The sequence below is a fragment of the Chelonoidis abingdonii genome, chromosome 2, assembly GCF_003597395.2.
Source record: "Chelonoidis abingdonii isolate Lonesome George chromosome 2, CheloAbing_2.0, whole genome shotgun sequence".
Taxonomy (NCBI): Eukaryota; Metazoa; Chordata; order Testudines; family Testudinidae; genus Chelonoidis; species Chelonoidis abingdonii.
Genome location: NC_133770.1, coordinates 292,942,200 through 292,967,963, shown reverse-complemented (window position 1 = coordinate 292,967,963; position 25,764 = coordinate 292,942,200). Strand labels below are relative to the sequence as shown.

At 43.2% G+C, this 25,764-nt stretch overlaps 1 protein-coding gene and 1 long non-coding RNA gene across 10 annotated transcripts in view; one reads left to right on the top strand and one right to left on the bottom strand.

The window, feature by feature from the left end:
• The window catches only part of LOC116838186 (uncharacterized), a 64,068-nt gene extending 42,873 nt beyond the window's left edge, over positions 1-21,195 (bottom strand). Inside the window, exon 1 of the long non-coding RNA XR_004376884.2 lies at positions 19,246-21,195. This is a non-coding gene — a long non-coding RNA (uncharacterized LOC116838186). The remainder of the gene's footprint in view (positions 1-19,245) is intronic.
• Positions 1-22,490, top strand: part of PTK2 (protein tyrosine kinase 2) — a 405,326-nt gene extending 382,836 nt beyond the window's left edge. For all 9 annotated transcript variants that reach the window (XM_075063277.1, XM_075063281.1, XM_075063280.1 and 6 more), the window contains 3 exons: positions 8,991-9,146; positions 9,861-9,941; positions 21,218-22,490. In XM_075063277.1, coding sequence (XP_074919378.1) covers positions 8,991-9,146; positions 9,861-9,941; positions 21,218-21,430 — 450 coding nt within the window. In that variant the 3' untranslated portion in view covers positions 21,431-22,490. The remainder of the gene's footprint in view (positions 1-8,990; positions 9,147-9,860; positions 9,942-21,217) is intronic.
• Positions 22,491-25,764: the final 3,274 nt, after the last annotated feature.

Sequence of the window (25,764 nt, the reverse complement as noted above, 5' to 3'; positions counted from 1 at the left end):
GGAGTTTCATTTGCCGTTACTTCCAACTTCAAGAGTAACTGATATGTGGGGTACAGGAGACCATAATTGGTGGAAAGCAAATAGCATAACCACAATTCTATTTATTTCAACAATGTTATGATTATTTACATAGTGATTAGGTATCCTAGGCACTTCGGTGCATGCCTGTGCATGTTAGGATGTGTGGGATACGAGACTTCTTTTCTTGTCCCCCTGTCTGCTGTGATGTTCCAGCATGCTTCTTGCTGCAGTGTCATAGCTCCCCTAGAGCCCTGATAGGGTGTTTTGGGGAAGGACCCACTAAATGATGCATTTAAGTATATTATGTGGTTTTGCAAATATTTTCTCGTTCACTGTTTCAACTCTGATAGAGATGAAATAGCGACATGTGAAAGTGTACAGAACTGCTCCATGTACTAAACAATCACCTGATCCCTTCATCCCCCAAGCAGGATTCCATGGTGGTTGTGACACTGCAAAACTCTGTCCTCTGGAGCATCCCAATGGAGTGGATGCCGCAGTTTGGCCTAAAGCGCAAGAAAGCTGCATGTGCTGAGTGCCCCTTTTCCGGGGGCTGACGTATATGGGATTTGTTTCTTAACATACAGGTCACCTTTAAACATATCTGTTCACTGCTTTGGGGGATTTGTTTGCCTTGTAAATTATCAGGAAGTTGAAACTCAAGCGTCCTTTGTGCCTCCTGAGGTGGAAAAGGCTGGAGCTGTTCTCAGTGGGAGCAGTTTTTCAGGGGCAATATGTGATGCTGCCTGGGAACTCTAGGTTGGTGATATTGTAACAGTGAAACAAACTTTCTGCAGTGCAGTGTTTTATTCTTGGCATCCTTTCCTTTTACCTCTGGAGTAAAATATGGCACCATGAAAATTTGATTTCTCCTGTTATAATATTACTGATCCAGAATGCTCAAGCAACAATGTTCTTTCCAGCAGCAACCACCGCCCGAAGGCAACCAGGAAAGCCTTATGCCACCGGATCCAATTTTTGGGAATAGTAGGCCACAGGTCGTTCCTTAGGCCCAAAAGTCTGGGTCAGGACACCCGAGGCCACCTCTAGTTGCTCATGCACATAGAGAATGAAGGGCTTCTGATAATCAGGGAGCCCAAGGGCTGGGGCTGAAGCCAAGGCTGTTTTAACCTCCTGAAAGGCATTGATAGCCCCAGAATTCCAGTGCAGGGGCTCCTCGGCATCATGGGTTATCTGCTCATAAAGGGGCTTTGCCATTTCTCCAAAACCTGGAATCCAAGAACGTCAAAATCCTGCAAGGCCTAAAAATCCCTGCATTTCACGTTTAGTCTCTGGCCATGGGAGGTTAAGGATTGACTGGATACGGGCACTAGATAGAGCTCGATGTCCCGGGGTCAGTACATGACCGAGGTAGATTACCTGGTCCTTGGAAAACTGAAGCTTAGAAGGGGACACTTTATATCCCTTATCTGCCAAGCAATTTAGCAAGTAAATAGTGTCTGTTTCGCATGTTACCTGATGAGGAGAACAAACCAGGACGTCATCCACATACAAGAGATAAGTGGACCCACCAGGTAGCTTAATATCAGCTAAATCGCATGTCAGAGTAGAGGAGAAAATGGTTGGCGATTCAACATATCCTTGTGGTAGCCGAGTCCAGGTCAGCTGTTCTGCCCTCCCGGTCTCCGGATCTGTCCATGTAAATGCAAAGATATCCCAGCTGTCTTGATCTAGGGGAATACTGAAAAAGGCATTACACAAGTCTATTACCAAATAGCAAGCAGTACGTGCTGAAATGGCAGTCAGGATAGTGTGAGGATTAGGTACCATGTTGTGTCTAGCCTGGACGACTTTATTCACTACACGCAAGTCCTGGACAAATCGGTATACCGGTTTTCCCTCTGGATCCGTATCAGGTTTTCTGACTGGCAGAATGGGAGTATTGAAAGGAGACTTAGTGCGAACTAGCAGGAATGTGGTGATAAGGTTCCGAAGGCTTAGCAGAGCTTCTTGGGGGATGGGATACTGACGAATTTGAGGAATTACAATACCTGGCTTCAAGGTTATATGCACTGGTTCTGTCCGGAGAGTGCCCAAGGCTGTTTTTAAAGTGCCCCACAGAGAGGCTATTACCTCTTGTCTGAGTTGCTTGGGTAGGATCGGGTCCACAGGCAGGATCGAGTCCTCTGAAGCCTGAGTCAGAACAGCACACAGCTGGGGAAGCTGGTTTTGAGGTAACCGGAGAACGATCCTGTCATCTAAAAAAAAGATCTGAGCATGCAATTTACACAACAGGTCTCTGCCCAACAGGTTAACTGGGGAATCCGGAGCTGGCAAAAAGGCATGGGAGGCGGAGACACCAGAGATTTCCACAGTAGCCTCCTGCAGCACAGAACAGTCAAACGGCTTTCCGCCTATACCCATTACCGGAATACTTTTATTCATGAGGCTTCCCTTCTTTGGCTTGACAGTAACAGTGGAGAGGGCAGCCCCAGAGTCCAGAAAACAAGAATAAACGGTTCCTCCCAAAGTTAGATGGACCTAGGGGTCATTGGAGGAATAAACATAAGTGGTAAAATCATTTGAATAGGTGACAGAAGAACCCCTGGTCGCCGTCATTCCTCACTGTCGTTAAAGTCTGTTCTCCCCACAGTCATCTGATGTTGCGGTGGGTCTGGGCGGGGGGGCTGTCGCCCAGTGGGTCGGTATGGGCACTCCCTCTTCCAATGACCAAGCTGCTTACCATAGTTACACATATCTTTGGCGTGTCCTGGGCACCCCCCTCGTCCATTTTAGGTTACCTCTTGGGGGGGTCCCCTCCACCCTCCTTGTTTTTCATTCCCAGCATTTACAAGAGCCGCTAGCATTCTCACCTGCTTTGTCTCTTGTACCTTCTCTCTTGTGTTATATACACGGGTGGCAACGCTTACCAGTTCCTCCAGGGATTTCCCTTCAGCGCCCTCAAGTTGCTGTAACCGCTTTTTGATGTCCGAGGCTGACTGAGAAATAAAGATAAGCCGGACCGTGGACTGTGCGTCTGCGGTCTTGGGGTCTAGGTTAGTATAGGTACAAAATGCTTTACAAAGTCTTTAATAAAAATCGGAAGGGTCCTCCTCCTTCCCTTGCACAGTATTATGAACTTTTGATCAATCCAGAGTTCTCTTGCCTGCCTGTTTGATACCTGTTAAAATGTACTCCCGGAATCTCTTTAAATTCACCGGGTGGGCTGGATCATTCAGGTTCCATTGGTCCAGATTAGCAAGGGTTATAAGGTCACGGGAATGGCCACCAGCTTCCGCGGCAGCCCAGGCACTCCGAAGGACCCGCTCCTTCTCCTCTGTGCATAACAAACAATCCAAAAGTTGGCCCACATCTTGCCAATCGGGATTATGAGACTGGAAAATGGGACAGAATCGCCTATGGATGACATCCAAGTCATCCCTGAGGCGAGGCGTAGTGGTTTGCCAATTCGTAAGATCTGCTTTGGCAAACAGAACATGAATGTGATGGTCCATGACATTCCCTTCTGTCGTTGGAACTGGGATGACCTGGAGGGGTGCTTGAATTAAATTGTCCATGGGTTTCTTCCCATAAACTGACCCCAATCTAGTGTGAGATGGACTACCCAAGAGGCTAGAAGACTCTGACCCACTACTCGTTATTCCGCCAGTAGCCGGTTAGTCTACTCGAGCTGTAGTGTCCTCAGTTTTCCCAGGCGGGGGTTTCTGTGGCAGGGCTGCTATTTCTGAACCCATGGCTGCAGAGGAAGGTATTGAGCCCGTCCCACTTGGTAGTGCTGCTGCTACCAGTGGCCGAGATCGAGGACAATATATGGGGGAATTTTCTTCCCAAAAATCGGCCTCTTTAGGGGCAGAAGGTTTTGGGTATAGAGGGGCTTGAATCTGTATTTTCTTTAAGCAACGATAAGCTTCATTGTCCCACAAGAACCAGTAATCCATTTGTCCCAGTGCCTGGTTTTCCAGCACCAGGCGCAGAGGAGTTAAGTGAGTTGAAATGTCAAAAGACGCGAACTCGAGCCAATCGGTACCCAGAGCTGGCCAATCCTGGGTACAGAGCTGCAATAAACACCTCTTTGACATTCCTTTCTGAACACCCGGTAAAGGCCAGTTATTTAACATGTAATCCAAAGGGGTGTCCTTAGAGGGTTTCCGCTGAGACCCACCCATCCCCTTTTCTGGCACTCAAATAGAGAATTAAACAGAAGGAAGGAGGGAATAATGGTCTAATCCAAAAAATCCAAGCCAGCAATCTCTGCTTACACTGACTGCTACAGGGGACGGAACAGAAGGATCTTAATATGACCTCAGGGCTTCCTCGCACGCTATGGCTTCCACCCTGAGGAATTACGAACAAGAAGCTCAGTTCCGCCCACACACCTAACACCCAAAGGTATAAGACAGAAATACAGTAACGAGGTAACCAGAATATAACCAGAACCCAGGAAGTGTTTCCCTATCCTATTAGGCTCACCTTATTGGAGCACAAACCCCAGGGGCCGCGGAGAAGTGAGAAGAGGGGCTAAACACCCCGGTGGCACCGCTCCTAGTTCACCGCAGTCGTCCGGAGTCCGATGTCCGAGCTAGGAGGGTCCCATCTGGGTCACCAGAAACTGTTATCGAAATGTCGGGTCCGCTTAGCTGAGAGCCAATGACAGCCAGACAGGGATAAGGAAAAGGTTGCTTTATTCTGCAGAAGAAAGGAGAGTTCTGTACCTTGGTACAAAAAACTCTACTCCATACAAAAACCAAGAATTTTTTTACACACTCACACACAGGCTTCGGTCGTGTTAGCATTTGATTGGTGGTTAGCAAACCCTGCACTTCTGCAATCTGCTCAGCAAAAACCAGCTTAGGACCAGCTTCAACTGCCTCAAGACTGACAAGGAAAAACAGTTCAAAAGTTCAGGCTACTGTGTCCATGAGGTGTTCAATTTCTCCTAATGGTTGCCAGTTATTATAAGGCTACCAGCTGTTAGAGGGTCGCTGCTGACTGTCACACCACTGAAGCCGTGCGTTTAGCAAAAATGGACTATTTCCACAAGGTCATTTCTCTCTTTCTCTCTGTTTTTTGTTCTGAGATTATCTGAATGCTTCAGAATCAGCATAAATGAACAGAACAAGCCACTTAGAGCTAGACTGTATATTACAAAATGAGGCCAGTGCTTTTCAAGTTGCCAAACCTCAGAAAATGTAAAAAGCAATAACAGATGTGTTACTAAATTCAGCTTCTCTGACTAGAATTCCCTTATAAATACTAACACTTGATGAACCTTAAAAGTATTTGCAGAAAAAATATGCCTTTGACACCAGGGCCAGACAAATAGTATAATGCAAAGGTAATTGGAGACATTAGATTTAATAAAAGATCCACAGACTCTCAGTGGTTAGAGTTAGTGGCTTCTTTTCAGAAGAAAATTGGTTTTGTGTTAATTTTCTAGATTGAAAGTCTGTTTTTCCTGAGACTGGTTTGTCTTACCTTCTTTCGGGAAGCTTGTATTTGAATACAACCTGGCTTTGTCAAAGTCTTCCAAGTTAAAAAGATTATTTTCCTAGGATCATTAGTGCATAAAAATATGATAAAGAAATGAGCCTCTTGCAAAGTGTGCCGGTTGAACTTACAAAGTCCCAACTCCCTTTCCCATAATGCCAGAATACAAGTAAAAATGACAAGACTCAAGGCTCTTAGTCCCTGGAGTCTCTGGAGAGAAAGGCATCAAAAAAATGTACAGTATACAGTTGCTTGTTCAGGGGAAGTCAGCCAACCATGTGAAGATAACCCTGGTTGTTTAGTTTGTGGTGGAGCAGTGTTGGTGTTGGCTATAGAAACAGCAGAAAGAAAAAAAATAAGTATCAAGAACTATAGATACCCTTATTCTGTCATTCCAAGACCCAGCCAAAGGAATCAAATGGGTTGTGTGTAATCAGTCCAAAATGGTCTCTCAGTAGTTTGTAACCACAGTCTTAAACAAGAATCTTCATGAACAAGAGCAGTACAGTTAGATGACTAAATATTTCCTACTATGAGGACTTCGAAAACAAATCTTCAAGCAAGAATTATGCAACCTCTGTCTGATCTATCAAGCAATGGATTATTAGTCATGTTAAAAAATACCAGCATTTCACCTAGTACACTGTTTCCTACTATGAAAAAAACACCTAACCCCAATTTACCACTTTTCTATTTGCCAGATTGGTTTGTTCCTGTCGAGCTTTGCATGTCCTCTTCCCCATTTATTTTGTAAAATGTAAGCATGGGTGCATGGCAAATAACTTCACTTCCTGTGCTGGGGTGCTAAGAAGATTGCTCAGACATTGTGCTTCCGTAACAAATGGACCAACAGCTAACATGAGCCAGCCAAAATTGTTATGAATGCATTTTTGTTGCAGGCTTTTTTTAACTGATCTCTTGTTGCTGCACATGTTTTGTTGGGGTTTTTCCTGCTGCATTTTATTAATATTGTTTTTCTTTTTTTCCCTTCCTTTGGTAAATTTCTTTAACCTTCCCACATATTCTGCTCAACAATAGCCATGGAGGGTAAGCACAGAGTGTATGTGTATGTGGGCGTGCTATTCACAAATGGCTTTGCATGTGACTTGACAATAGAGATGATTAAGTGTTTAATTTCTACAACTGTGTCACTGAAATTTACTAGAATTCACACCACCTTGCACCACCAGCGTAACCAATAACAATATTCATTTTCCCATCAGTGTAAGAGATGAATGCTTTATCAGTGTATTTTCTATCAGCACCTACTTAGTGGAATGCAGCAAAATTGGATTACTTTGTGCTAAATCCTGGATTCCTTACTCAGGCAAAGTACCTAGGCATTTCTGTGGCATCATCACTGTAGTATCTGAGTGCTTCCCAGGTATTTAAAAATACAAATTAGGCTCTCTTTTTTTTCTTTTCACTCTGTAGACTTAAGCTTGAATAGCTTTTTGTTTGCTTTTTTACATTTGTGTGTGAATGGGAATGAGAATTTATTGAGGGAAAGCTAAGCCAAGGAAATGAATTTTGCATTTTACTCTGGAAGTGGTGAGGCCCATGGTCATTTTTCTTTTCTGAGAGAAAGGTCCATAGTGTGAGCCCAGCTTCTATGAACAGTCCTCCTACTTTCATGAGCCTCACGCTTCCTGTGGAATAAAGCTGCCATAGTTACAGAAGGAGCTGGGGTCAGTTTCATGGAAGGCTTTGAATAGCAAGACAGAACCATTGAACTGGACTCTATTCCATGGAGAGCCTGTGTAGAGAGCAGAGCTCTGGGTTGATGTGTCCACAGTGACCTGTGTTGATACACTTGGTGGAGTGCTCTGTTTTGTATCAGTTAGTGCTTTTACCAATTAGAGCTTTTTCGGGGTCTGCAGCTTCATTCCCCGATATAATGGGTTGTCATAATCAAATCTGGAAGTCTCAAATGCTTGAATCACTGTGACCAGGTCTCTGTCCAACACAGGGCCAGCGCTTCCATTTAGGCGACCTAGACAGTCGCCTAGGGCACCAGGATTTGGGAGGGCGGCATTTTGCCGACCTCAGCGGCAATTCGGCGGCGGGGGGTCCTTCCGCGCTCTGGATCGGCAGCGGCAATTCTGCGGCAGGTCCTTCACTCACTCCGGGACCCACCGCCAAAGTGCCTCAAAGACCAGGAGCGCGGAAGGACCTCCGCCTATGGCACCAAAAACCCTGGCGCCACTCCTGGTCCAACAGAGCAGAATACTACTCAGTTGCAGATGCAAGTGGATGTTTTTTGCTACAAAATGACTCTGCTCTGATCATCTAGTACCACTAAGGTGTCTAAAAAAAACTTCAAGTTTGGGGACTAGCTTTACAATCTAAGGGCAGATTCTGTTGAGAGTGGGGGATTTTACAGAGGAGCCAAGTATTTCAAACTTTGTTCCTCTTCCTAGCAGGATTACCTCAGTGTTGCTTGGATTCAGCTTTAGCTGGCTGGGCATCTATGGGACTTTTGCTTGAGTTAAGGATTGCAGGATATAGCTGGTATTTCTGTGATCTACCAGAGAGATGAAACTGTTCAGTCTTATTAGCTGCATTGGCAGTGCTTTAATCCTGAGCATGTAAAATAAATAAATTTCCATTTTCCTTAATGTTCCATGTGGATTCCACTAACAAAATGTTTGGTAATATACACTGCAGTACTCTTCCTCTCTGCTGCCGAGTATGTTGCTAACAACTTTTCCTTGACATAGCTGTGAGAGATTGAAACAGTTGTCTGAAAATTTGGGCTCGGATACTTCATTGTCTTGAGCTTTGTGTTGTTATTTGCACCCAGGCAGAGTAAGTACAAGATGGGTGTAAAGCAAAGAATTAAGATTTGGCAGTGTGTCCCATCTATTTGCACAGGTGTAAAAGACTTCACGAGGTGCAAGACAGTGAAGAGTCAGTTTCTTTATCTTTCAGGAAAATCTGTATTTTGTGAATGTGTGAATTACCAGTTCCTATATCAAAATAAATATGATCTAAGTTTTTGCTGAGAAAATGAGAGGTCTGAAAATCAAGTGTCAGGTTGAACAATTTGCTCCCTAAAACTAGCACCATGAAATTCATGCCTTGAAGGTGAATTTTTGCAAAATTTCAGAGAGAACGATCTCTGCAATTGAGAACCTCTAAGGAATTTTAAATATGATGTAAATATTTTTCAGTACTTCTCATTCCCAGATTCTCTCAATGCTGCTTGTTCTGTTCAGCGAGTCATAAGGGGAGCTCTTCAAACAATTCATGATGTAAAATTCCTCCAACTTCATTTCACTAACCAAACTCAGTCAAAAAACAATTAGAGTGAAATACCTACAAATTTGATAGCAACGCTAATCAAAAAGAACACACTGGGTACATTTTCAGAGGGTGTGGAGGGAAGGATCTTTCTTAAATCAGCAAACTATATCCTGGAGTTCTGTAGACTTTGTGAAGTAATCTAGCACCATCTCTTGGGGAAAGAGAGGAAAAACAGCATCTTTTTCTGCTCTTAGCTTCAGCCACAGGAAATCAGCCCTCCCCCCACTGCCAATTTGGATCGGTCCAATGACAAGGTGTATGAGAATGTAACTGGACTGGTGAAAGCTGTAATAGAAATGTCCAGTAAAATCCAGCCTGCCCCTCCAGAGGAGTATGTGCCCATGGTGAAGGTAAGAAGATGCCATTTTCTTCAATTATTCCTTTATTTCTATCCTGACTGGCACTGTAGTTGTCAATGCATAAAATAGAACACTTGTGTAACACTGGAAAGCTTGTGAGTAGAAACATACCTGTCTGAGTCTGTGCGTGCATGATTTTCATTATCAGGGCAGGGGTGCTTTGAAGGATATTGAAAAATCATTACAATCATCAGTCTACCCTAGACTATCTATGATCATGAAGAATTGAATGCGGTCTGCAGCAATTTCTTTACTTTTTACAAAGAAAACGTGGATTTTTTAAATCAACTTTTTGACATCCTTCAGCCACTGTCAGTTTGGTGTGTATCTGTTTTTTCTCTGGTTAAGCCTTTTTCCATTTTATGAAAGCAAAAAATTCAGGGTGGGATTTTCAAAACCACTTAGCAGTGTTAAACCAGTGCTGCTCTCATTTTGGTCAGTGGTCAAAGCATTTAGGCCAATACTGAGAGCTTTTGAAATTCTCACCCTAAATCCTTTGACAGCCACAATAATTTTTAAAGATGTAGTTGGTGTTTGATTAAGAGATGTAATTGTATCCATAGGCATAAACGACATACCTAAGATGAAAGAAATAAAATAGTACTGAAAGGAAGTAATCAAATCGGAAAGTATCGGTGCATTGTTGTGCTGCGTTCTGTCCTGTTATAATATTGCTTTAATTGTTTGGTTTTTTTAATTTTTTAGGAAGTTGGTTTGGCACTACGAACTTTACTGGCAACAGTAGATGAGACCATTCCAGTGCTCCCTGCAAGCACTCATCGAGAGGTATGTGAGGATTTGCTCATATATGGTTCAGTACATTAAGTGTTAAGTCATCTTCAACTAGGATAATTACATGTATTGTATCATGAGCTTTTATAAATATTAAAATACTAGATCCTTTTAATTTATTCACATACAGACACATTTCTTCTTCAAGTAGTGTCCTCATGAGTGCTCCATTTCTGGTGCACTTGTGCCTTGAGCCCTTAATTGGAGATTTTTCTGCTAACAGTGCCTGTTTGGCCTACACTTGTCCCCTATATCTCCTCATGCAGGACACCAAGGCTATATAGGGATGTGCAGGCAAACCACCCTCAGGCTCAGCTTCTTCTCTGCTGCCTTGGCCTGAGACAGAGCTCTAGCATGCCCACCTTGAGCATGCCTCAGCTATTTCATATTCTTCTTATAGAAGTTTGTTAAGTTAATAAGAACATAAAAACATAAGAACAGCCGTACCGGGTCAGACCAAAGGTCCATCTAACCCAGTATCTGTCTACCGACAGTGGCCAATGCCAGGTGCTCCACAGGGAGTGAAGCTAACAGGCAATGATCAAATGATCTCTCTCCTGCCATCCATCTCCATCCTCTGATGAACAGAGGCTAGGGGCACCATTCTTTACCCTTCCTGGCTAATAGCCATTTATGGACTTAGCCACCATGAATTTATCCAGTTCTCTTTTAAACATCGTTATAGTCCCAGCCTTCACAACCTCCTCAGGTAAGGAGTTCCACAGGTTGACTGTGCGCTGTGTGAAGAAGAACTTCCTTTTATTTGTTTTAAACCTGCTGCCTATTAATTTCATTTGGTGACCCCTAGTTCTTGTATATGGGAATAAGTAAATAACTTTTCCTTATCCACTTTCTCCACATCACTCATGATTTTATATACCTCTATCATATCCCCCCTTAGTCTCCTCTTTTCCAAGCTGAAGAGTCCTAGCCTCTTTAATCTTTCCTCATATGGGACCCTCTCCAAACCCTAATCATTTTAGTTGCCCTTTTCTGAACCTTTTCTAGTGCTAGAATATCTTTTTTGAGGTGAGGAGACCACATCTGTACACAGTATTCGAGATGTGGGCGTACCATGGATTTATATAAGGGCAATAATATATTCTCAGTCTTATTCTCTATCCCCTTTTTAATGATTCCTAACATCCTGTTTGCTTTTTTGACTGCCTCTGCACACTGCGTGGACATCTTCAGAGAACTATCCACGATGACTCCAAGATCTTTTTCTGACTCGTTGTAGCTAAATTAGCCCCCATCATATTGTATGTATAGTTGGGGTTATTTTTTCCAATGTGCATTACTTTACATTTATCCACATTAAATTTCATTTGCCATTTTGTTGCCCAATCACTTAGTTTTGTGAGATCTTTTTGAAGTTCTTCACAATCTGCTTTGGTCTTAACTATCTTGAGTAGTTTAGTATCATCTGCAAACTTTGCCACCTCACTGTTTACCCCTTTCTCCAGATCATTTATGAATAAATTGAATAGGATTGGTCCTAGGACTGACCCTTGGGGAACACCACTAGTTACCCCTCTCCATTCTGAGAATTTACCATTAATTCCTACCCTTTGTTCCCTGTCTTTCTTTTAACCAGTTTCAATCCATGAAAGGACCTTCCCTTTTATCCCATGACAGCTTAATTTACGTAAGAGCCTTTGGTGAGGGACCTTGTCAAAGGCTTTCTGGAAATCTAAGTACACTATGTCCACTGGATCCCCCTTGTCCACATGTTTGTTGACCCCTTCAAAGAACTCTAATAGATTAGTAAGACACGATTTCCCTTTACAGAAACCATGTTGACTATTGCTCAACAGTTTATGTTTTTCTATGTGTCTGACAATTTTATTCTTAACTATTGTTTCGACTAATTTGCCCGGTACCGACGTTAGACTTACCGTCTGTAATTGCCGGGATCACCTCTAGAGCCCTTTTTAAATATTGGCGTTACATTAGCTAACTTCCAGTCATTGGGTACCGAAGCCGATTTAAAGGACAGGTTACAAACCTTAGTTATAGTTCCGCAACTTCACATTTGAGTTCTTTCAGAACTCTTGGGTGAATGCCATCTGGTCCCGTGACTTGTTAATGTTGAGTTTTATCAATTAATTCCAAAACCTCCTCTAGTGACACTTCAATCTGTGACAGTTCCTCAGATTTGTCACCTACAAAAGCCGGCTCAGGTTTGGGAATCTCCCTAACATCCTCAGCCGTGAAGACTGAAGCAAAGAATCCATTTAGTTTCTCCGCAATGACTTTATCATCTTTAAGCGCTCCTTTTGTATCTCGATCGTCAAGGGGCCCCACTGGTTGTTTAGCAGGCTTCCTGCTTCTGATGTACTTAAAAAACATTTTGTTATTACCTTGGAGTTTTTGGCTAGCCGTTCTTCAAACTCCTCTTTGGCTTTTCTTATTACACTCTTGCACTTAAGCTGGCAGTGTTTGTGCTCCTTTCTATTTGCCTCACTAGGATTTGACTTCCACTTTTTAAAGGAAGTCTTTTTATCTCTCACTGCTTCTTTTACATGGTTGTTAAGCCACGGTGGCTCTTTTTTAGTTCTTTTACTGTGTTTCTTAATTTGGGGTATACATTGAAGTTGGGCCTCTATTATGGGTGTCTTTAAAAAGGGCCCATGCAACTTGCAGGGATTTCACTTTAGTCACTGTACCTTTTAACTTTTGTTTAACTAACCCCCTCATTTTTGTATAGTTCCCTCTTTTGAAATTAAATGCCACAGTGTTGGGCTGTTGAGGTGTTCTTCCCCCACAGGGATGTTGAATGCTATTGTATTATGGTCACTATTTCCAAGCGGTCCTGCTATAGTTACCTCTTGGACCAGCTCCTGCGCTCCACTCAGGATTAAATCTAGAGTTGCCTCTCCCCTTGTGGGTTCCCGTACCAGCTGCTCCATGAAGCATTTAAAGTATCGAGAAATTTTATCTCTGCATTTCGTCCTGAAGTGAAATGTTCCCAGTCAATGGGGATAATTGAAATCCCCCACTATTATTGGGTTCTTAATTTTGATAGCCTCTCTAATTTCCCTTAGCATTTCATCATCACTATTACTGTCCTGGTCAGGTGGTCGATAATAGATCCCTAATGTTATATTATATTTTTATTAGAGCATGAAATTTCTATCCATAGAGATTCTATGGAACATGTGGATTCGCTTAAGATTTTTACTTCATTTGAATCTACATTTTCTTTCACATATAGTGCCACTCCCCCCCTGCACACGACCTGTTCTGTCCTTCCGATATATCTTGTACCCCGGAATGATTGTGTCCCATTGATTGCTCTCAGTCCACCAGGTTTCTGTGATGCCTATTATATCAATATCCTCCTTTATCACAAGGCACTCTAGTTCACCCATCTTATTATTTAGACTTCTAGCATTTGTGTACAAACAATTTAAAAACTTGTCCCTGTTTATTTGTCTGCCCTTTTCTGATGTGCCAGATTCTTTTTTAGTTTTGTTAGTATAGTTAGTTAATAGTATAGTTACTTAGTAAGTGTTAGTAGTGAGAGGATACTTACTTTGTTTTTTCTTCTCCTCTCTTTTTTCTTGGAGAGCCTTGTCATCTTGGCAGGGCATGCCTGGGTTGCCGAGCTTCAAACGGAGCCTCTCCTGCCAAGAGGCCATACCTGTGAGCGATGGTTGATTGGGGGAGTCCCATGTCTCCCAAAAGTGCAATTTCTGCCACAGGAGCAGCGCCAGGGTTTTTGTCCCCTAGGCAGGGGTCCTTCTGCGCTCTTGGTCGGCAGCGGCAATTCTGCAGCAGGGGAGTCCTTCCGCGCTCCCAGTCTTCGAGGCACTTCAGCGGCCGGTCCCGGAGTGAACGAAGGATCCGCTGCAGAATTGCCGCCGAAGACCCGGAGCGCGTAAGGACCCCCTGCCATCGAATTGCTGCCGAGAGCCACAAAATGCTGCCCCCCCAAATCCTGGCGTCCTACGGTCGCCTAAATGGAAGCGCCGGCCCTGTTCTGCCAGCTCTCAAGTCAAGGACAAGGAATAACAGGGAGATTAAGCTCAGATTGTTATTGATGGAGCATTTATTTTGATTAGCATCTGAATCAGGTTAGGGGACCTGCCCCATGTATATCTGTCTCTGCACAGATCCAGTGACCTTTCCACCTTGGCACAGGCTTCTTCTAAGAAGAGGAGGTCATTGTAGGCTTCTGAGAGGGCTCCCAAAATGACATGTATGGACTCTCATCTGAAGGAGCCTGTTCCAAAAAAGCCCAAGTTCCATGTAAAATCTACAGTCTTTAAAGCTTTAACTTCTCGCCCTAGTACTGTTGACTTGAAGAACTCCTCCTCCGAGGCCAGCAGAGCTGGAAAGCCCTAGAGCTTGCGAGAGAGACATGGCTCCAAAAGGGCTTCTGTACCCTCTATCCAGGGACAAGGAGGGAAAGCATAAGCACTCTGATCTGGTACTGTCAGACTCAGTCCCGCTGTTGGCACCTGTCCATTCAGCACCCTTGGTACTGATAAAGCAACACTGCCAGACTCCACTGGCACCTACATCAGTACACCTGCCATTCATTGTACCATCAGCTTTGGCTACCGTGTCAGTACCAATTCCTGCAAGAGTGTAGATATGTGAGAGACCTGTCCATAATGTATGTGCCAGAATCCACACTCCACATGGTTATCAAGCATCTTTTGGTACCGAGAGATCAGTCTCAAGAATGCTGCCATCTCCCAGAACTGCAGGACTCTCCAACCTGTTCTGTGTGGGCTCCTCCACTGAACAATAGTGAGGAGAATTAAAGGGACTTCCAGTCAGTCCCTTCTTTCAGTGTAGTGTTCCGCAACATATCCTGTCAGGAACTCATTCTTTGACAATCACAGGGAAGATTGCAACTGCCATCAAAGGTGATGGAACCAACTCTGTATACCACCCCCACTCCTGTATGGGCCCCCTCTCTGGTGGTGATATTGGGATCCCTGGACTTCTTGCCAACAGCAATTCTCCAGACCATCGGTAACATCTCAAAGGGAAACTAGGGTTGCTCAGTCTTCTCCTGCCCAACCAGCCTTCACACAGGAGGAGGCATTTGAGGAACAGGAGGACAGGGTGGATAAAGAGGACACCTATCCAACACCAATCTCATCCTTGTCTCGAGATGAAGCTGTTATGCCTACACCACCTTCCATGGCTGGTGATTTTCAGCAAGTTCAAGATCTTATAAAGAGGATAGTTGACATTCTTCAAATTCCACTCGAAGAGGTCAGGGATTCACAACTCAAGCTGTTGGATATCCCACTGTCAGAAGCACACTACAGGGCGGTGTTACCCATCAGCAAGGCTCTCCTTAATCCAGCTAAGGCTGTGTAGCAAACAACTGCTACTATTCCACCAATGTGTAAAAGGGCAGATAAGTATTATATGCCCCATAAGGACTCTGATTTCTTGTTCTTCCACCCTCCACTTAACTCCATAGTAGTGGATGCGGTAAACAAGCAGGGCAGGCAACATTTCTCTTGGTCTACTCCACATGACAAGGACCTAAAGAGACTGGATCTATTTGTACATAAGTCCTGTTCATCAGCAACCCTGCAATTCAGGATCACAAACTATCAGATGCCACATACAATTTCACAAACTAGAATAGATTGATGGTCTTTATTGAACACCTGACATAGGAATATAGAGAGCAATTCCAGTCCATCATTTCAGATGGCCAGTTATTGGCCAGTACCATTCTTCAAGCATACTTGGATGTTGTGGACACTGCTGCCAGATCCATCTTGACAACAGTAGTTATGCACAGGTCATTATGGCTCCAGCTTTTGAGATTTCAGAGAGAAGTACAGAACACCATTAAGCTTCCCCTTCATTGGTCGTAGGCTTTTCTTGGAGACCACAGATGAGTCCTTCCATAAACTGAAGGACGTTAGAGCCATTTTATGTTCCTTGGGCATATATCCCTACAAATATGGGACCATATAGGTCATGAACTGCATCCTGCTCAGTTCTCTGGATTCCATAGATCCACCAAATCCCAAAGGAAAATACATAAGTTTCAGAGAAAGAGGGCTGCCCACTGACCCCCCACAACCACACAACGTTCAAAGCAGCAATTTTGATAGGCCAGTTGAGGGTTCAAATCCATCTGGTTTTACAGCTGCACCAATTTGCCCACCATGCTCCCTTTAGGGACCACATTTCCTATTTCCAGCATTCCCAGAGATGAGTTACTACAGACAAGTGGGTCACAGAAGTCATAACATCAAGCTGTACCATCCATTTTACATCACTCACTCTCTTCAATTCCTCATGAGTTTATATTAAGACAGGAGGTGAACTGTCTTCTCCTGTTAGGAGCAATAGAGCCAGTCCATCCCCCTCACAGGGTCAAGAGGTTTTACTTGAAGTATTTCCTCAGACCAAAGAAGCCTTGAGGATGGAAGCTGATCTAAGACATCCAGACAAGTTTGTAAAGCCTCAAAAGTTCAGGATGTTGACTCTAGCAGCTATATTTCCTTCACTGGAGAAGGGGATTGGTTTTCGGCTCTCAACGTACAAGATGCCTATTTCCACATAGCGATACACTCTTCACACAGGAAATATCTACAATTCACTGTAGGTCAGGGTAATTTCCAATATAGAGTATTTCATTTCAGTTTCTCCTGTGCCCCCAGGGTGTTCTCCAAGGCCCTGGCAATAGCAGCTGCTTACCTCCAACAAGAGGAAATCCTAGTCTTCCTGTACCTTGATGACTGTCTACTCAAGGGCCATTCTTACAAAGCAGTTGTCTTCCACGCAGACAGCCCTTGCTCTTTTCCAAGAGTTGGGTCTTCAGCTCAGTGTAAGGAAATTCATGTTAATCCCCTAAAGAAGATTCAGTTTATAGGGGCTTCTTTGGAATCATTCTGTCCCTTAGACATGTTTGTAACTTTGTCTGATTTGGCATGGACAATTCAGGGGAGTCTTTGGACCACTATAAGGAACTGTCTTCAGCTTCTGGGACACACGGCAGCTTGTACTTCGATGACCAATCACACAATGTTATGCCTTCACTGCATGCAAGGTTGGCTCAGAACAACCTATTCTTCAGTCAGACACACCTTGGACAGGCAGGTGATGGTTCCTCTACAAGTGAGGAGCTCCCTGGCTTGATGGAAAGATCAACTCAGTGTCTGCCCAGGCATTCCCTTCTGTCACCCACCTCCATCACAAACTTCAACAACAGACATGTCGCTGTTGCAAGGAGAGCTTATCTCAATGCTCTCTCAATTTAGGGTAGGTGCACAGCTAGAAAACTAATCTCCACATCAGTCTGTTGGAGCTCAGGACTGACCGGAATGCCTACTTCCATTTCCTACTTCTTTTCAAATCAGTCAGGGCTATGATGGACAACATGTGCTGCATGCTCTACATCAACAATCAGGGAGAAGCAAGATCCCCCTCTGTGTGCCAAGCTGTGGAACTGGTGCGTAGCTCATCAGATCCAAATCTCAGGGCATTCCAGGCATTCAAAACACCACAGCCGATGTTCTCAGCAGACACTACTCACAGGACTGCAAATGGGACCTAGACTCTGAAGTCCTCCACAACTTATTCCAAAGAAGGGGTCTGCTGGAGGTGGATCTCTTTGCCACTTCCAGGAACAAGAAGTGCCGTTTTTACTGCTCAAGAGCGGGTCTGAGGCACCTCTCATTGGGAGATGCATGTCTTTCATCCTGGAAGATGGGTTTGCTCTCTGCATTTCCTCCGACTCCACTAGTACTCAGGGTCATGAACAAAATCAGACAGGACAGAACCCGGATTATCCTTATATTACCAACCTGGCCTAGACAAGCTTGGTATCCTTACCTGCCTCATCTATGCGTCCATCCACTACTCAAACTCCTGACTACTCCTTATCTCCTCTCACAGGATGTGGGTCGCATGCTTCATTTCACTCCAATGTAGGGATTCTTTGCTTTCAGGCATGGGTCCTCGATGGTTCTCAGGATTAAAATCCTCCTGCTCAGAGGAAGAGCAACAGGTGTTACTGAATATTTTGAAGAAGTCAATCTGTGCTACTTACCTGCCAAAATGGAAGGGAGTCTTCCATTGGTGCTGTCATTGTTGCTTCCTGCTGGATATGTGCTTCTTTCAGTAATCCTGGATTATCTGATGGATCTGAAGAAATTGGAGTTAACAGTTAGCTCAGTTAAGGTCCATTTGCCTGCAGTATTAGCCTTTCATCCAACTATAGAGGGCTTTTCCATATTTGCTCATTCTGTGTCATCTAGGTTTATTAAGGGTTTGGGCAATCTCTACCCCAGGGGAGGAGAACCTATGGCCTGCGGGCCGGATCCAGCCCATTGCTTAATTTCATCTGGCCTGTGGCTCCGGCCCCTTCCCCCCCTCCCAGGATGGAGCTGCAGGCCCGGCTCCGCAGCTCCCATTGGCCGGGAACCGCGGCCAGTGGGAGGTGCGGGAGCAGCACCTGCAGGGGCAAGCTCCACACAGAGCTGTCTGGCCGTGCCTCCGCCTAGGGACTGGACATGGTGGCCACTTCCTTGAGCAGCACGGAGCCAGGGCAGAAGGGAGCTTGCCTCAGCCCTGCTGCACAGCGGACCAGAGCTGGCTGAGGTAAGCACTGCTTGGCCAGAGCCCACACACTGAACCTCCTGCCCCAGGTCAGATTCTCCTCCCTCACCCTAACTCCCTTCCAGACCCCAGACCCCTGCCCTGAATCTCTCTTGCAGCGAGGAGCAATAGAATGGGTACCTCCGCAGTAGCAAGGAAAGGGTTTTTACTCAACTTACTTCCTAGTACCCAAAAAAAAAGGTGGCCAGAGACCCATCCTTGATTTCTGCCATCTCAACCCATTTTATTCCCAAACTGAAATTTTGCATGGTCACACTAGCACCTGTAATCCCACGTCTGGAAAAGGGCATGTGGTTTACAGCTCTCAGTCTGAAAAACGCTTGTTTTCATGTGGACATTCACCCTGCTCACAGACGTTTTTCTCAGATTCATTACAGTGTGCTCATTCTCATCACCCGAACTCACCCAGACAGTTCTAGTTCCTGAGTCCCTTACACATGTCCTCTCAGTCACCAATCAACATTCAGTCCTTTTCCAATCTCCTGACACAGGAGAAAATGGATTCTGCCATCCTTGAAGGTTCTGTTCCTGGTAGCCATCATCTCAGCCAGGAGGGTGGGTGAGCTCAGAGTACTGATGACAAATCCACCTTACGCCATATTCCATAGAAACAAAGTCATAGCATCTACATCCTAAGTTCACCCACAAAGTAGTTTCAAAGTTTCATGTGAACAGTCAGTTCACTTACCTGTGTTTTCTTCCAAAACCACATGGATCTGAAAAAGAAAGGGATATCATTCCCTCAACATGCGACAAGCATTGGCCTTTTGTCTGCAAAGGACAAAAACAATCAGAAAATCTCCCAGATTGTTTATAGCTGTAGCAGAAAGAGTTTGAAGTCAAGATATATCTTCTCAGAGAATCTCTAAATGGATCTTGCACTGTATCTTAGTTTGCTATAAGCTGTCTAACATTCCTCCCCCTCATGGGGTGAGGGCTCATTCTACAAGAGCACAAGCAACATCAGTGTCATTGCTTCAAGACATCTGCAAAAAAGCTATGTGGAGTTCCAGTCACACATTTGCAAGAAATTAGGCTTTGTACAGCATTCCACCGATGCATTCTCCTGTATGTCAGTCATCCACCATAGAATACACATGGGGACCAGCACTGGAAGAGAAAGTTACCTTGTAGTAACTGGAGGTTCTTTGAGCTGTGTGGTCCTTATCTATATTTCAGTATCCACCTTTCTTCCCCTCTACTTCGGATTGTTCTTGGATTCACAATAGAGAAGGAAATGGAGAGGGAGTCAGTCTGCCCTGCCCTTTATCTCCTCGGTTGGAGGCACGAAGAGAGCAGGGGCACATGTGTGGACTAACCCTGTTTTCAAGAATTCTCCAACTCTGGGTGCATGGACCACATACATACCCACAGTGGAATACAGATAGGGATCACACATCTTGAAGAACCTTCAGTTACTAGTACAAATTAAGTACCTTTTTCTTTCGTTTACTGAGCAGTGTTAACTTTTGGGGGTTTCTTCCTCCTGCAGACAGGTATCTTAATCATTAAATTATCCTGCCAGCCTACTGGGAACTCTTGAATTTCATTGAAATTAATAGCACACATCACACCCTGGCATATAAGGAGTTAGAGGGAAAAGTGTTGCATTGGATATGTGGGATTTAGGATTCCAATTCAGGGACACCATGTGGGAATTAATTCCTGGGTACAAGTTTAATCTCTCTCACAAAATTATGATTTGCATACCAAACTCCTCAAACAGATATTTCAGTATGGCTTGGTGCAGTAGGAAGCCTTTGCTCAGGAAATATCCAGAAGTAACCTAATTCTAAAGGAGAATTGACTGAGTTTACTTCACTGCTTAAAATTGAGTCCTTAGCGAGTCAGGGTTAATTTTTTCCCCAAGTCATTGTGTCTGTGCCTGCAAAATCTGAATGAACAGGGGTCACTGAAAATGTTAGAATATGACTGAGTATGAGTTGTTCAGTGACTCTCTCCTTCCAAATGGTTCCTTCACCTGCTGCGTGTTTTGTTAAAATATCTGTAGCTTACACCTTCATAATTATTGTATTTTATTGTTGCTTAGATGATCAGTGTCAAAATAATTTTAAGAAAAAGGCCTGAGAGGGGATGATTTAGGAACGTGGAAACAGATTTAGGAATCTGATCTCTGTGACCATAGGTGCTGGAACTAGGGATGCTGCCGCATCTCATTGTTTGAAGCAGTAATAACAACCCAAATACATGGTTTCCACCTTCAGCACCCACACTCTAAAAATTGTTCCAGCACCACTGTCTAGGACAGAGGTTCAAATCCAGCCCTGGTGAATAGTGTCCTATAGTCATTAACACTAGCTGACTGTTCAGTGGCCTAGAAGAGTGATTTCTTGGTCTCCGCCTAGATTGCAGTGGACCAAATCCATTAGAACCGGCACAGCTTAGTAAGGTGAAGAAGCCGCTGGAGTCCACACAACTACTACTCTGCGCCATCCAGTGTGTTGGCTACAGAGATGAAGGCCACAATATGGTATCTAAAGTAGAGTGACTGCTCTAGATTTCACCCACAAAGATGGAGCTCTCCCTTAGTGGGAGTACACTGTGTTGTTATTAATTCTATTATGAGTGTGATACCCCAAATTATTTGCCTCCTATGAAATGCTGCCTGCAGGACCTGACTGAATCTTGTATTTTTCCAGATTGAAATGGCACAGAAGCTATTGAACTCTGACTTGGCTGAACTGATTAACAAGATGAAATTGGCCCAGCAATACGTCATGACTAGCCTGCAGCAGGAATACAAAAAGCAAATGCTCACAGCTGCTCATGCTCTGGCTGTGGATGCCAAAAACTTGCTGGATGTTATTGATCAAGCCAGATTGAAAATGATTGGTCAGTCCAGACCCCATTAAACACCGAGGAAGAATTTTTTGTCATTCTTTTAAGAATATTGCTCATGTAAGGATGTTCTCTAGCCTTCCACCAGTGGTGAGGATTAACCCTGCATAGTCCAGGATTTCCAGTGACTCCTGCTTCATCAGACCTGATTGACAGCTGTTGGTTTTTTCTCTCTCTCTCATTATAAAAGTTTAACCATGTTTTTACCAGATGGTCTGGGATTCAAAATGTGGCATTATCACAGAATGAAGTTTGTACAGAAGCCCTTGGGAATCGTGACTAGGGAAAATAATTACATTTTACATCATCGCACAGGATGTGCATTACCTAAAATTGCCAAGGGGTTACAATCTCAGAGCCAGGACTGTCCGAGCTGCAGATTGGAGAAAAATATTGTGAAGTGAAGAATTCTGGGAAACCTCAGGGCTGAGAATTCTTGCCCACAGTATACGAGCTATCCAGACTGGAATTTTTTATTAGAACACTTACGTCGCAATATGCTAATCACAATTTACAGAGAAAGAAAATTTAAAAAGCTATATTTTCAAGATTTCAGTCATTTCAAAAGAAGCTAAAGCCCTCTTCATCTTTCTGCCTTTTACTTTTATGTGGATATGTGAAACGTTTGGAAACTAGCTGTAGAACACAACTGAAAACTCTTGTATGTCTTTTCACCAGAATAACTTGCCAGTTTTTTGTAGCAATGTTATTTTCTTTGGAAGCAAAAAGCTGCTTTGTACCAGAGCAACTCAAGAGCCGCATTTAGAAGAGAAGTTCTGTAACCATATGTGTTCCCCGTTTTTATATAATTTATACAGAAAGATTAAAGCCATGTTGAATATTTTAAACCCACTGTAGTTAACTAACCCATCTCTGAGTCTATCTTGCCTGGGAGGAGTTACAGCAGAGCAGTGTGAATGTTTTCTTTCTTTTTTTTTCCAGTTATACCATCTGTTCTGTTAAATAAAAACCACCATGCTCCCTTTGGTTTGATGGGGGATATAAATTATTCTCAGGAAGAATATAATGAACTGTACAGTTACTTTGACCTATTAAAAAGGTGTTACCAGTGAAGTCCTGGCTGTAACATTTCTTCCTACGCTGCAGAGCACAGAGCACTTTGAGGGTTTTCTGACCTTGCTTTTCTCGTCAATCCTAAATTTCAACCGTTTATATAGACTTCAAAAAACAAAAGGGCACTGTCGGGAGGAATGCCAAAAAACTGACCTTATTGGTGAATCCTCCCATGTCAGGTAACACAGCTCTGCTGAGCATTTCTCCACCCAGTCCTAAAGTTCAGGGAGTAAAAAATACACATCTCTACAACCTAGTCCAAAAACGCCCAAAGCAACAGAGAGCTTAAGCTAAGGCAAATCAAGTTTTTCAGCAGTATATAATCCTTCAGTTTCCCCGTGCTCCTCAGGTTCCTGTCCTGATAGCACAGATAAGCAGCCATTTTCTCCCCTCAGAGCCCCTTCCTCAGCATTCCCGTCTTTTGATATCCTGGCTTTGAGGAATGCCTAGTTGTTTTATAGGTGCGAAAATCTTCCCACTAACACCACAAAAATACCCTAAGGCATATCTCTTCAGGGCCAGTGAAATTATGTGGAGTTTCTAGGCTAACCCTACAAAATCCTTAAAAACAAGTGAACTTAATGTAAATGATCAAAATACTATGCATTTCTAATTTTATGTAACCAAAATTTCCCAGAACTGAAATTTCAGGAAGATAAAGTTGAAAATAGGGCTATTTCTGAGAATTTCAGCTTCCTCCTTACCTAGAGATGCGTTCATTGCTTTTCTATTCAAATAAATTTTAAAATAGGATATACTTTCTTCAATTGTCAACTTATTTATAACTGTGGCTGTCAGTTAACATAGTCCAGTGAAAACAGCAAAGAATACTGTGGCACCTTATAGACTAACATGTTTTGGAGCATGAGCTTTCGTGGGTGAATACCCACTTCATCAGATGCATCTGATGAAGTGGGTATTCACTCATGAAAGCTCATGCTCCAAAACATCTGTTAGTCTATAAGGTGCCACAGGATTCTTTGCTGCTTTTACAGATCCAGACTAACATGGCTACCCCTGTGATACACCCTGCTATATAGACATGAATTGAGCCTGCATTGAGACTTTGAACACCAACATTCAGATAGTTTTCTATATATATTTCAAAATACCATGGAAATGTAAGTTTAACTACTCTGCTTATTTTGATAGATGGCGTGCAGGGGCATTCATGACACCTCTGATCTTTGTCCAACTTCTTTGCTTCTTCAGCATAATATGCTCAAGCAGCTCAGCGTTTAACCCAAGAAAAATAGAAATCCAGTGCTGCACAAGTGGTGGGATTGAAAGCAAAGCATAAACTGAAGGATGGGCTGAGAACTCAGGACTAAAGTCAGAGATGCAGTGTGGTTTCTGTCTTCATCTGAAACTCCTGTACACAGACAATAAGACAAGTTAAAACACAGAATCTCACCTAAAATTGGTTTTTCAGAATTCAGTGTTTTTTAAATGAGGTAACTTCCTGGCTTAATTTACCAGGAAAGTGACAGCCCCTATGGGGTACTCACAGATGTATCTACTAACAGAAGTAGGATATGGCTCATTTATCCACAGCAAGTCCCATCTATCCATTTAAAAGTTGCACTATGGATTTACCTTGTTAATTAGACGTATTTTAAAAATACTTTTGTTTTTCATACAATTGAATTTCTGAATGAGAGATTTAGGAATTACTAATAGGTTCCTGTGAAACATGAGTCAGTTTCTTGGGCTGCTTTCAGTTTTTGGTTAAAAAAGGCAAAGATACTGAAGAGAAACAGAAGGGGGAGCCTATGACAGAGAGCTCTTTAGGATTTATGAAAGTCAACCTGAAAAAGTTTCATTATAGAACTGCAACTTCAAAGTTTTGGTTCAGTTTGTGGGCATTTATTTTATCCTTCCCTTGTATTCAGAGTACTTGCTTGGTGTTGTTGGGAAAGATTTTGGCTTTCTTCCTACATGATCTAATCCAGGGATTCTCCAACGGGGAGGTCATGGTGTTATTAAATGGAGTGCAACCCCTCCAATCCAAACCTCACTTTACCTCCAGCATTTAATAGTGTTAAATATGTAAGTGTTTTTAATTTATACAGTTGCACTCATAGGTTTGCTGTATGAAAGGGGTCACCAATACGAAAGTTTGAGAACCACTGATCTAATCTGTAGGTTTCTTAAATTGAGGATGCAAAGTTAAATTCAAGTCAGTTGAATAGGGGTTCTCCCCACTCTGATTCAACAGGCAAAGATTTTAATGGGGTTGGATGTTAGCAAAAGTGCATTAACTACAGAATAACTTTTTATAGAAGTTCTAAGTTGCATTCTGTGATGCACAGCTTTGTAAAGAAATTTGAATTAGTGTAAAGATATTCATATTAGCTTTAAGTATTCTTCTACTAACTCTGATAAATGCCTTTTCAGGTAATTTAACCAGCTTGCACATTTCAATGAAAGGGAGAAGGAGGCAGCACAGTACAACTTCACATTAACTGTTTTCCCAAGTTCAATATCCTTACCCGGAGAGAAGTGTGGGTCACATTTATTAATTAAAAAATCAGGGTTTAATTTAAAACTAGGCTGTACAAAGCACTGAATAAAACAGAAGTCGTCTTAGGGGAGAGCAGATCCTCAATGTTTTGTCCTAAGCTCAAGCTTTTGACATGTATTTATGATGAAAAATAAAAACACTGGTGTATGATATAAAGGCTATATTCAACTCACATCTACAACTACACAGTGAAAGCTTCCTCAGACAGGTACGTACCATAGCCCTTCACTTCACTCATACATAAGATGAAAGTTCATGTGTGCCTATATGGTCTATTGTCGGTGGCCAAGACCTCATTAAGGTATAAGCAGATTGTTGCAGCAGGACCAAAAAAAAAAAAAAAGCCAGTTTTATCATTCACCTTCTCTAGGCCAAAACCAAAGTTTTTGTTTTAATGGCTTACCAAAAAGGAGGCAGCAGCCCTGCATGGCCAATAAAGTAAATTTCTATACAAGGCCAAGTGCAGTGCTCTTATCAAAACAGCAAGATTAAACCTACATTTTTTCCTGCTTCCTGAAAATGCCTTGGCTGAATGATTAAACATCCTAGTGTAGTTCTACTGGAAAAAGGGGATCAAAGCTGAGAACAACCCCTAGTCCTACTCATCCTCCTTAATTTAGAGCCACTAGCAGGCTTAGTATTGTGTATACTTCAAAGAGTAGTCCCACTGGACAGTTTGAAGTGCCATTTTACTAGGCAAGTGACAGCCCCGATTTCCCATGCATGCCTTCACAAGCTGGACCGGAATAT